This window comes from Limulus polyphemus, unplaced genomic scaffold (assembly GCF_000517525.1).
Source record: "Limulus polyphemus unplaced genomic scaffold, Limulus_polyphemus-2.1.2 Scaffold3604, whole genome shotgun sequence".
NCBI lineage: Eukaryota > Metazoa > Arthropoda > Merostomata > Xiphosura > Limulidae > Limulus > Limulus polyphemus.
This window is the reverse complement of record NW_013669214.1, coordinates 10,509-23,337: the sequence shown is the minus strand read 5'-3', so window position 1 is coordinate 23,337 and position 12,829 is coordinate 10,509. Positions and strand designations below refer to the sequence as shown.

Genomic DNA, 12,829 nt, shown 5'->3' with positions numbered 1-12,829 from the left:
CATTTATCAGATTGTTAGCAAATACGTTATGCATTTCAAATTTTGACAATCGTACACAAAATGTATTTTTTTCTTCATTTTTTTATTATTTATTTCACCTGAGTAAAAGTAAATTGAAGACATATTTTTCCAGTAAACATACAACAAACTACAAGGTATATTGTAGAAACAAACAGCTAAATCTTTTCGGTAAATATCATTAAAAAAAAAGCACAAAACGTGCCCGAGAGATTACAAACTTCAAGTTTAACTATAGAAGACAAGCTGTGTACACGACAATTATACATATACAAGTGATATAAAATAAGCTCAAACACATCATGAAAAAATAATTCATCTATGCTGAAAGAGAAAATGCAGCACAATCAAAAGACACACATCGGTACAGATTCAAACAGAATGGTGACGATAGAAGGCTACAAAACCAAATTGATGCTGCAAAACACAAAGAAAAGGTTACTTTTAAAATATAAACTCCACCACTATAAGAAGTCCCTTCTTTCGATTTACCCCTTGTTCAGGGTTAATGATGAGGGGTGGAATTTCTTGAAATTGGTATAACGGTGAATCGAACGATAGATTAGAATTCAAATTTATTTTGGGCCAATACATTTGTTTGGAATTTGAGTTCAACCCATTTGTTGAAATATATGTCGAATCCATTCATGTCGTCTATTTTAAGGTCTACCCATTCTTTATTTGTAGGTAAGCACAAAGCTACACAATGGGCTATCTGTGCTCTGCCCATCACGGCCATCAAAACCCGGTTTCTAGCGTTGTATGCCCGCAAATATATCACTGTGCCACTGGGGAGCCCGTTACTCTGTTGTAGCATGAATTTGCAAATTATCCAATGATGCTTTTCTTTCGTATTTAATAGGTTCTTAACAAAAAGTATTCTTAATAAGTTTATTTATTAAATGCATATTTTTTTTTTGTCATTAAACAAGAAAATCAAATCTGCTTTGTACATCTCGATTCTAATTTTCCACCAAGAAAGTAAAATGTTTCCAGTCTAACTTATTAAATTAGGATCACCTGTCACTATAGTAACAGTTGAGAATATATAAATCTGAAATCACATGTTGCTATATAGACAACTAGGAATAAGGACAACGTACTTTTACAGAAACAGTTAAATAAACAGTTCAGAATTACACTGACACAGTTGTAACATTAGACCTCGTAACTAAGAGTTTATTGTTAACTGTATCAAATCGTCAATTGAATGTCCACGCCAGCCATAAGGGATTCGGTTCTTCAAACACAGTGTGGACTTTTGAGTTACGTAGAACTTAACCGAAGTTGTGTTATAGGTCATTAATCATGATTGAAGTAGCGTCATACGTCATTAATCACGCTCACAATAGCCTAAAAATGAAACATCATTCCACTGAATTATAACAGAAAGGTAAGTACCTTAGAAACACAATTATGGAAGTGAGAGAGGAAAAGTTACACGTATTTAGTTAATTAAATTTAGTGGTTCTCTTCACACTTCCTGCAGTGGTTCTCGTCACACTTCCTGCAGTGGTTTTCTTCAAACTTCCTGCAGTTCAGAATGGATTTTGATAACATGGGAATGTATCAGTTCGCTATGGAAATTTAAAACTTTTAACTTTTTAATTAAACAAAGTTTGCAATAGGGAATAGATCTTAAGCTTTCAGCCCGTGACTAGCCTCTTATCTAACTTATACGGAATTTTAAAATATTTAAGTAAAAACGTATTTTACAACAGCAATCAAAATACAGACGATTGTACACGAAACGAAGGAATTCAGTCCAGTGACATGTAAAAACAACAACAAAAAACACAGATTTAGATATGAATAAAATTACATTGTTTACATTTAACATGAACACCGTCGAAAGAGATAATGTCATATATCAGGCTTTTTCTTAGAACATTTTTTACAGATCTACGAAAAATTGTCAATATTTTATCATTCAACTGATTGGTTTCTTTAACACCTTCTTACTGTTGTTTAATTATTTTACATCAACAGGCTACATTTAATCTCAGATCGCGAATTTCAGTATTGTTATGATTATCTTAAAATAAATTACGCGTACGTATTTTTCCATAAATAGCCATAAGACTAGAAGTTAGAATGTGTACTATTTAGGGAGGGGGTGGGGGTCAATAATAGCTAAATCATCATGAATGATTAGTATTTACAAAACTAGACCTTTGAAGTAGCTTTCTTTGTGTACAAACTGTGGAAATATCTCGATCCTCAAATTTCCAGCTTCTTTTCTCCACCGTTCACTAACAGTGGTGTCCACATATTGTAACAGTTTGAGTAATTTTATGTTTTTGCTCGTTACAACAGACAGTGTACAGAAATGACCAAAATAAACTAACTCAATTTCTGTGTGAAACACCTTCTTTGTGGGCTAAGGGCTGGAAACGTCGTGGATATCTAATTTAGCAAAGTACGTTAAAAAACCCAAAGCAATTCATCGGTAATTTAGAATTATAAATAACACCAAAGAAAAAAATATTTGGTTTACCTTATATGGAGAAGTAAATTCCAAACCTTTCCAGGTAAGTCAGTTTTTTTTTCGACCTGGCTGACAACACAACCAAGCAAATATTTTTCAAATTTTTAAGAAACTGCATGAGAATACAACTATAAAGAACAACAGTAGATATAATTAAGTTTACCTGTTTGTTTACACTTAGTGGTCACGTGTCTGCAATGCTTCACATTTAACTTTTAAAGTACGTCACGCGATCACAAACCAAGATATTCAAGACACCTAATTACTATATATATAATACAATTTTTCTGAGGAGTTACACACAAAGCAGCGGAGTAATTATTTTACACTTTCTATTTTCGTATCTATTATCGTATCCGCTTTTAGCCACTTTAAAGAACTGTTCGTTTTGTTACCTCCCACCACACACAACAAAGTTCATGTTTCACCACGAATAAATAACCTGTTAGAAAAACAAGGTTTGTTTTTGAATTTCGCGCAAAGCCACACACTAGCCGTCCCTAATTTAGCAGTGTAAGACTAGAGGGAAGGCAGCTAGTCATCACCACCCACCGCCAACTCTTGGGCTACTCTTTTACCAACGAATAATGGGATTGACCGTCACATTATAACGCCCCATGACTGAAAGTGCGAGCATGTTTAGTGTGGCAGGGATTCGAACCCGCGACCCTCAGATTGCGAGTTGAGTGCCTTAACCACCTGGCCATGCCGGGGCCTAGAAAAACAAAGTACTTCTTCTATCCATTAAAGATTTTAGTATATTTTTTTTTTTTTTAGTTTTTACATTGATTTGTTTGATTGATTGATTAAACAGTCATGACTCATTTTATTACTTACTTGAAAAATTTTTCTTAAACTTGTTAATTTACGTTACCAACATAAACAATTTCGAACGAAATGAGAATAATTTCATTGAACAGTTTGGTATTTCGTCACGCACGAGAGATCGACCGTAGCTCTACCTTCAACACGATAAGGTATGGTTTTTTTCATTTATTGTGACTAAAAGACCAACACAGGATATCAATGATTGTTTACACGAAATCTTACTCCCGGCCTTTTTGTATACAGTATTTACACTATTTTTTGGTATGGTCTAATTACAAACTTGTCTCACGATATACAAGCACATAATCACAATTTGAATTTCTATACAAACTTAAGTTACTGCCAAGTACCGATACAAGGCCCGATAATGAGGTTAAGTGAAATATTTCTAGGCTTTGTTACCACAAAAGTAACGAAGGAAATTAAACAAAGCGATGTTAAGTAAAAACCCTAAAATTACCTCCTAAACACTCTGCATATTTCTCTTGGATCTAATTATCTTCTAAATCAATTGGTTCCATATATTTTTCTCCCTAGATGGCACTGATATAGCGTTAATTTCTATTAAGTCTGTATTCTAGTAATGTTGAGCTTAATCGTCCCACTGTGAAAGGAAGCTTCCAGCGCCAATCCTTTATGTCCATGTATGTTTGGCCTCTGTTACGGGAAGCACTGTCTGCGTAATTCTCAAATTTCCACGTCATTTCCGTTGTCACGTTGTTTCTAATCCGATACGTTTCTTCCCATCAGCACGTTGCAGTCGAATGTCAGCTTCTGCGGTCATCTTGACAAGATCTGGTGAATCAGATGGGGCTAACTCGGATCGTACTGTACTACCAGTTCCAGTTCTAGCAGTAGTAGCGCGGATTTTAGCCCGGATTTTTTCTAGCCTGCTTAAAGTAGAAGCTTGGGGAGAAGGGGGAACTGTGGGGGCACGCCCCATCGCATTCATGTAGTCAGCTATTAACAAGGTGATGTCCAGGATCTGGAAAATTATGTAATTTTCATTCAGGTCAATTTCCATGAAGTTAAAAGTATAAGTAACAATTTTTTAACTAACATTAATTCTACTAATACAGCAATGTCAAAGTCTGACATCTAAGACATTTTAACTAAAGGGATACCGCCAGTTTCTTCAAGTATTAAAAATTATAATAATTGTTACTGAACTTACATAATGTCCTTCTAATTAATCTTTCTGTCTGATTCTTTTAAAAAAAAGTAGCAAACATTTACTGAAGTAAATGCCACACAATGTCATGACAACGTTTATGTTCATTATAGATCATGACAACGTTTATGTTCATTATAGAAAAGGAAAACATTCGGTTAACGTAATTAAGACAGCCTTAATTAGTATGTTAAGTAAATTTCCTTCTCCAAAAGAGCCAGACCAATTTACATTAAAAGGCATATGTACAGTTAGAGACAGAATTCTGCGTTAAAAATGTAAAACAAAAACACGCGAATCAGACGCTCAACAAACACTTGGTTGCCTCCACTTTACATCGAATATTTGACACTTCACCAGTAAATGTTAAAGGTACAACATTATTTTAAGTGTCTCTTGTTGTAGCTTTTACAGGTATAAAGAGGGAAAAATTTGGATTCAATCAAGATAATTTATGTACATGCAAAAACCTGTTTGTAATCTATTATAACGATACAATTATGCGTGTCTATTGCCTTACAGGCCTTTCTTCCGTCACTGGCGAACTTAATTTTGTATCTCAAGCATTATCCTTTTTTTTAAAATGACTAATGTATGCAAAATGATTGATATCATCATCTTAATGTATTCATATTATTAATTAGTATATACTTAAAATATATTATACAAAATGTTAAATGTATATCAACATGCTGTAAATGGAATTAACAACATCCAATTAAGATACAAACTATATTAGTTGTAAAACAAACAGTGGTGAGCAGTCGGAATTAGTCACGAAAAAATACAACAAAATAATCTTTAGCATTTAAATTCTTGGAAACAGAGCTTTTGAGCTTTAAGTATTTTCTAAAGAATTGGCTAGTAAAACTAGTTACTTGTGGTTGGTTGTATAACACTACAAGATAAAGAGTACGGCAGAGACATTCTTCGGTATTCGTTATCGATTCAATGTTTTTCAATATCAGATGGAAAGATATTGAAAACTCAAGTTCTTACATTATCAAAACACTAAAAAAAAAACTGTTCTGGGTTTGGTTAGAAGAGTCATCTGTTCACCATACTAAAATATAATAATCTCTACGCTTTGGCTGAAGTGATCTCAGTAAACTTGGCTGGGAATATGAACATCGTTTAGGAGACGTTTTTATGCAGGAACTGAGTTGTACTTTACAAAACATAACTGCTTAGTCTTTGGAAAAATCCCATTTCCACGTACTTGCTGATGGAAATACGACGAAAAGCTGCCAAGCATTCAAACTACAAGAAGAAACATCTCGTAAAACTCAACTATGAATATTTTACAATAATGTTTTTATTTATTTATTTTTGGCAAAGGTTTTCCTGAGAGATCTCTGACCAGATATGATTCCTTTGATGAAGTATGTTCAGAATGAGGTTTTGTACTCTCTCCGTACTGTGGCACAACTTAATTTATCAGATAGATGAGGAATATCGTGAGAAACAAATCGAAAAAAGACATTTTGTGGATTTCCTTCGTGACAAAACGGAGTATAAGATATCTGTATCTTTTCACACACACAACTACAACGACAAAAGTTTTTGGATAAAATGTTTCAGAAATACGAAAGATGATAATAGATTCATCGACTTCACACGTTTATAAACAATATACGTTTAAGATAAAACTTTACATTCAGAATTTACTTTTCATGCTCAATGTAGAAATATGGAGCAATAGAAAAGAAGATACGTATAGGGAAACTCGTAGCTTCGTATTCCGTTAAGTTCTACCAACTGTAACACAAAGGCTTATCTGCAAGTCTTTATTTTCTTAAGTAATAAAAGAAAGGGCGTATTGAATACAAGATATCTTAAAAGTTACCTCCTTTAAAATTCGATAAATAGAAAAGCGATATGCATACCTTTGGTTTTGGCATTGAAAAAAGTAGACGTTCCGTTGTACCACCTTCTTTGTTATTCTCAATTTCTGATTGGCTAACAACGAGCATGAAGTCGTCTCTACATCCACCGAATGTCATAACAGCGGAATAAGGATATCGAATGATTGGTTGCTGGTGTAAAAAAAAAAAGAAGAAAGAAATACAAAAATTTTTTCATGTACCGTATTTGAGTGAGTGGAACATCAACTGTGACATTGGTCAGTTACCTCATTGAATAATCCAACACTGAAAAACAACATCTTTAGTTAATGTAAATAAATCTTCCAGGAAATCTGGAAAAACGGAAACGTTGTAGTAAAATTTCTTAATGCTGGTATAAAAACATCCTATATTTATAACTGTAATTTAAAACAGACGCTTCCGATAACACAAAATAAACAGATTCTGAGTTTGAGAAGTTGATTGGCATAGCTTAGGAGTTCTGCCAAATTCCGGTTTGTGGCATTCGGTAGCTTAGTAGACTGAAACCCCTATCCTGTAAACAAAGTCGCAACATGTTTAATTCCCCTCTACTTTCAATTTTTACTTCTCCAAAAACATTTGGACTTTACTGTATTGTATGCCCCCTTAAAATTTCTGGGTTGAGAAGATAGACATTGTAAAAGAATGGCTCTGGTGCGCTCGAGGGGTTGCAGTCTCTGGGGGGTAACCGGGATTATAAACCATGCGCAGCAGAACGTCATGAAATACACATAAAGTCCCGTGGGGAAAGGCCCATTTCTAACTATAGGAGTTGGTGGCGCTAGCAATACTTAAATTTTGGTAATGTAATATATAAATAAAGTTATATAATGCTAAATGTTAGTTATGTATAAAGTTGTTTATAAAGAATAGCAATATCAATTTCGTAACGGGTTTTACTAATTCATCTATCTATCTACTAGATTTGTTGTCGTTGTTTTCAGTAAAAACACAGAGAACATAGGACTCGTTTAACGTACCAATAAATACATCGCTGTAGTTTATAACCGATCAACATCTCTGTTATAAACAAAGAACAATTACTAATAGTCTTAACTCAATACTTAAAATGAAATCCTCACGAGTAAGCCTGTAAACAATTAGGAAGAAAAGGTCTGTTGAGAACCCGACCCTCAAAGGTCGCCCACAGACTGAATACTGATAAAGAACAGATTGCCTGAGAACCCGACCCTCCCAGGTCGCCCACAGACTGAATACCGATCCAGAACAGATTGCCTGAGAACCCGACCCTCCCAGGTCGCCCACAGACTGAATACCGATCCAGAACAGATTGCCTGTAAACAAAGTTAGTTAAAAGATAAGAAACACGACATACCATAGTAACCGTCAACAATACTCTCCCTATCGATCACAACAAAGGAATATCAGTTGGCCAAACATATGGCTGTTTAAGCGCTAGAGATCTATGGGTCTGAGACTTTTTTGGAATCTATTTTCATATTACTCAGTTTTTGCCAGTCCTGAAAATGCGCGCGCACCTTACTACGTGATAGCGCATGCGCGCGCAACTAACGTAAGCAAAAGGCAGATGTAAATATACATTAGTACACATATTGTACAACATATTAAAAGTTTATCAAAGTTTTTCAAAAGGTATAATGTTAGGTCGTAGAATAACATTACACGTTTATTTATTGATAGTGTTAAGTACGTTAAAGTTTAGACCTAACTAAACTAAAGAAAAAACTTTCACAAGTTACAGTTAATTTATCTCTTTATCGATTACGCTTTATTATACCAAATTGTGAGTTTTATTTCTGTCTACTCCAAAACTTTGGGGACCGGCATGGCCAGGTGGTTAGGGCGCTCAACTCCCAATCTGCGGGTCGCGGGTTCGAATCCCCGTCACACCAAACATGATCGCCCTTTTAGCCTTGTGGGCGTTATAATGTGACGGTCAATCCCACTATTCGTTGGTAAATGAGTAGCCCAAGAGTTGGCGGTGGGTGGTGATGACTAGTTGCCTTCTCTCTAGTCTTACACTGCTAAATTAGGGACAGCTAGCGCAGATAGCCCTCGTGTAGCTTTGCGCGAAATTCAAAAACAAACTCTTTATCGAATATAAGCCGTACTTAATAGAGGCTTAATTAATGCTAGGCCTAAAACAGGTAGGCGTAAAGATTTCAGTGTCTGCGATTAGAATTCTTTTGTATTATTGTAGAAATCCTGTATTTAAAGAAGTACTGTTTTAATAAGAATACTAATTTGACCGCAAATGTTTTGCGGGTTTTTGCTAGTTACAAATAATTTTCTATCTAGGATATCTAGAAACAACTGACACAGCGTGATATACTGTTAACTAGTCTTAAATACGTTAATTTCTATATTCAATTATCAATACATTATAAAAATAATATTGACCAATTTAATTTCTCATACTTATTCTAGTGTGTGAAAACAAGAAGAGGTCCTTATGCTTGTTTGTTTGTTTTTTGAATTTCGCGCAAAGCTACACGAGGGCTATCTGCGCTAGCCGTCCCTAATTTAGCAGTGTAAGACTAGCAGGGAAGGCAGCTAGTCATCACCACCCACCGCCAACTCTTGGGCTACTCTTTTACCAACGAATAGTGGGATTGACCGTCACGTTATAACGCCCACAAGGCTAAAAAGGCGAGCATGTTTGGTGTGACGGGGATTCGAACCCGCGACCCGCAGATTGCGAGTCGAGCGCCCTAACCACCTGGCCATGCCGGGCCGGTCCTTATGCTGCAATAAAAACAAAAATATATGATAAAGAATGTTATCTACTTTTACATGCTTTTAAAATTATCAGGCGCCATGTGCAAAGTAGGATAACGGAATATTTTTTCTAACTCTGTATCTGCAGCAGGTCAGATCATGATTTCTGAGTTGATGGCTGTATTTATTACTTTATTGATGTTTCATTGGAATGTAAGTGAATGTAAGGAGAAAAAAACATTTTAAAGACAAAAACCAAACGCATTCCCGATGTTATCTCCCATAAATAACCTAAACAATGCAGTTTTTAAGTTTCTAAATGGCATTGCCATAACTTTATTGAGTAAATTAAAACCCATCAATAAAAAATTCCAAAGATCCGATAAAAAAACAGCTCACATATCTGCGAGTGACAATGTATCTATATTACTGTCGTACAAATCGTACGTATTTAGAAACGCCGAGAGAGATCGTGGAGGTCAAATTACTGTGGCGCCGCCTTCTGAGAAAATGCTAAACTAAATTCCAGGAAACTAAGTTTTTTTTTTTTTCGTCTTCAAGGTTCAATGACTTTCCTATTAACTAGGCCACATAAGTGAATCAATTTCTATTCTTCTCGTGTCACTTCTTACTGCACTTGTAGTATAGAAATTTTATCTGTATTTTTCATGTCATTTTTGTTCAGTAAAAGCTGTGGACGAAAGAACACAATGTGGTTAGCAACTTTACACGTTGGACTTCCGTTGAAACACGAAGAAATTTGTTTGAAAAGTCTAAATATTTTATTATAAGGCTTATATGTATACAAGTAAGTGAGTGAGATTCTGGCTTAAAAAGAAAAAAAAGGCACGTATTCATAAAATACATAAATAACTAAAAACTCCTGTTAAGAAGAGAATTTAATATTAGAGAATATATTTTCCTGATTTGTAATCAGAAATTGCAGGTGTGAGTTATGATTATTTTATACTGACATGTCAGTTCTGACGTCAGAAAAATCTGATCGCTGACTACTAAATATTTGACATTCTGTAATCAATACGCAGGTGAGTTACCAATCAAAATGTTGAGCTGAAGTATGTGTGATATTACATACAGGATAACACACATTTATCGGAAACGTTATAGAAATTTACAACAGATAAGCAAGGGAAAAGTTTTTATGACTTGTCTAAAATTTCCGCTTAAAGCTACGTAAGGGCTATTTCCGCATAGCCGTCCGTATTTAGGAAATGGTAGCCTATAAAGGAAAGCACGGAGTCAACAGCGCCCCTAAGTGGCACAGCGCTATGTCTTCGGACTTACAACGCCAGAAAGCGGGTTTCGATACCAGTGGTGGGCATAGCACAGATAGCCCATTGTGTAGCTTTGTGCTTAATTAGAAACAAACAAATAGTGAACATCACTAACCGACAATTCTTGGGCTACTCTAACTGAATAGCACATCCACGATCCTAAAGAGTGGAACATATCTTTATAGCAATGGGACATGAACCACAAATCCACGCCCGGCCCAATTTATAAAAATGTCAACTAAACAAGCTAATTGTTTTGTTCGAATACATTTCAAGTTTTATTGCGAGTACAAAAGTAGAAAATTAATAAATTAAAAAAAAAAGTTTTAACCTAAATACCTCTATCTTCGATCGACCTGTTAACCACTAGGCCTAGCTAAATTTTATTCAGTGTATCATTCAAAAGAATAGTCTATGATAACTTTTCTTTCACGACCGAAAGCTGTAGCTTGTAACAGGTTTTATTATCTATCTTTAACTTTCCTCGAAGTATTAAGGTGAATAAGGTGTTACCAGAAAAACCGGTTTAATCGTAAGAGAAAGGAACTATATTTTTAGGTGTAGCACACGTGACTTGAGCTATTATTAACTGCCAGCATGCGTATTTCAACCAACTTTCTAAAGATCAATACGTTAAAAGGTATATCCGTTTTAATTACAGTCCCTACTATATTCTAAGAAATACTTTACGAAATGTAAGTTGAAGTTCTTCGAGAATAACTAATTTTAAAAACTATTAAATTACACCGCAGCTTGACAATCCATGATGGTTCCGCGTGATACTAAATGGTGATTATTTATCAATTAAAAAAAGAGGACGGAGAAAGTGAGGAAACTATTTAATGAAAGTACGTTGGGATCAGTCAGATGCAATTTTGTGTCTCGTGATTATTTTAGCAGTTTTCTTCTCAGAATAAAGCTCCTATTTCCACTTTGCTTGATTTTGTTTTTCTTCTTTGGGATACACGTGCCCATATTTACCCCTTTTACACGTGCCTATCTTTATTGCTATTATACGTGCCTATCTTTACCCCTTTTAAACATGCCTATCTTTACTGCTATTATACACGCCTATCTTTACCCCTATAACAAGTGCCTATCTTTACCCCTATTACACGTGCCTATCTTTACCCCTTTTAAACATGCCTATTTTTACTGCTATTAAACACCCCTATCTTTACCCCTATTACACATGCCTATCTTTACTACTATTATACACGCCTATCTTTACCCCTATTACACGTGCCTATCTTTACTGCTATTACACATGCCTATCTTTACCACTATTACACGTGCCTATCTTTACTACTATTATACACGCCTATCTTTACCCCTACTGCACATGTCTATCTTTACCTAACGTACCACCAAAAGCTGAGCTACTCTGTGAGTTTTTCATCTAAATAATGAGATTTCAACGAGTTTATTTCTAGGTCAAAAAACTTATTTTTATACAATTTTATTAAATGACACAAATAAAATAACTTTATAAACCTTAGAAATACACTCGTTAATGCTCCACACACGTACGTGGTTTTTTACAGATTTTATTATGTAATATTAATAGTGAAAAACACAACATGAGTTTATATTATTATCAAATTAATTCAATTTCTCCTTAAATTACGAAAAAAAATAAGAGTATTTTGTTTCTTTTGTTTGTTGTTAAGCGTAAAGCTACACAATGGGCTATACGTGTTGTGCCCACCACGGGTATCGAAACCCGGTTCTTAGTGTTGTAATCCTTCAGACTTACCGCTGAGCCGTTGGATGGCAAAATGGTTTAGCAAAACTGGGATGTTATACATTGGAGCCCCCCAGTGGCACAGCGGTAAGTCTGCGGACTTACAACGCTAGAATCCGGGTTTCGATACCCGTGGTGGGCAGAGCACAGATAGCCCATTGTGTAGCTTTGTGCTTAATTTCAAATAAACAATAAACTATACACTGGACTATGAGCCGCGAGATACCATAATAAACCTTTAATATCTCCGTGCAAAGGGTATTTTATTCTAAAAATATAACAAAATATTCATGGGCTCTTTTCATGGAAAATATCACACACGGTTGAATGTTTATTTGGCATTCAAAATATTTACTATCCTTCGTATAAAACTAATATTTTCTATATGGTTGGAAACCTGTGACACTTTACTACAAAATGTTGTGATAAAAGTATACAAGAAAAAATAGAAATCTTAACCTGCTTGCTTCAGCCTTCACTTTCAAACAGGTTGAAGTGGCTCTCGTTACACCTAAAGTTCTCGACCAATCTCTTTCCAGTATCCACGCTGCACAGACTTGACAAATGGTGGGCCCGGCATGACCAGATGGTTAGGGCGTTCGACTCGCAATCTGCGGGACGCGGGTTCGAATCCCCGTCACACCAAACATGCTCGCCCTTTCAGCCGTGGTGGCGTAATAATGTGACGGTCAATCCCAC

General features: G+C 35.3%; 1 protein-coding gene across 1 annotated transcript in view; it reads right to left on the bottom strand.

Moving 5' to 3' along the window:
- Positions 1–3,267: 3,267 nt before the first annotated feature.
- Positions 3,268–12,829, bottom strand: part of LOC111088353 (uncharacterized protein CG43867-like) — a 17,991-nt gene continuing 8,429 nt past the window's right edge. Inside the window, exons 2-3 of the mRNA XM_022398245.1 lie at positions 6,392–6,541; positions 3,268–4,319 (exon numbers count right to left, since the gene is read on the bottom strand). Coding sequence (XP_022253953.1) covers positions 4,047–4,319; positions 6,392–6,541 — 423 coding nt within the window. The 3' untranslated portion in view covers positions 3,268–4,046. The remainder of the gene's footprint in view (positions 4,320–6,391; positions 6,542–12,829) is intronic.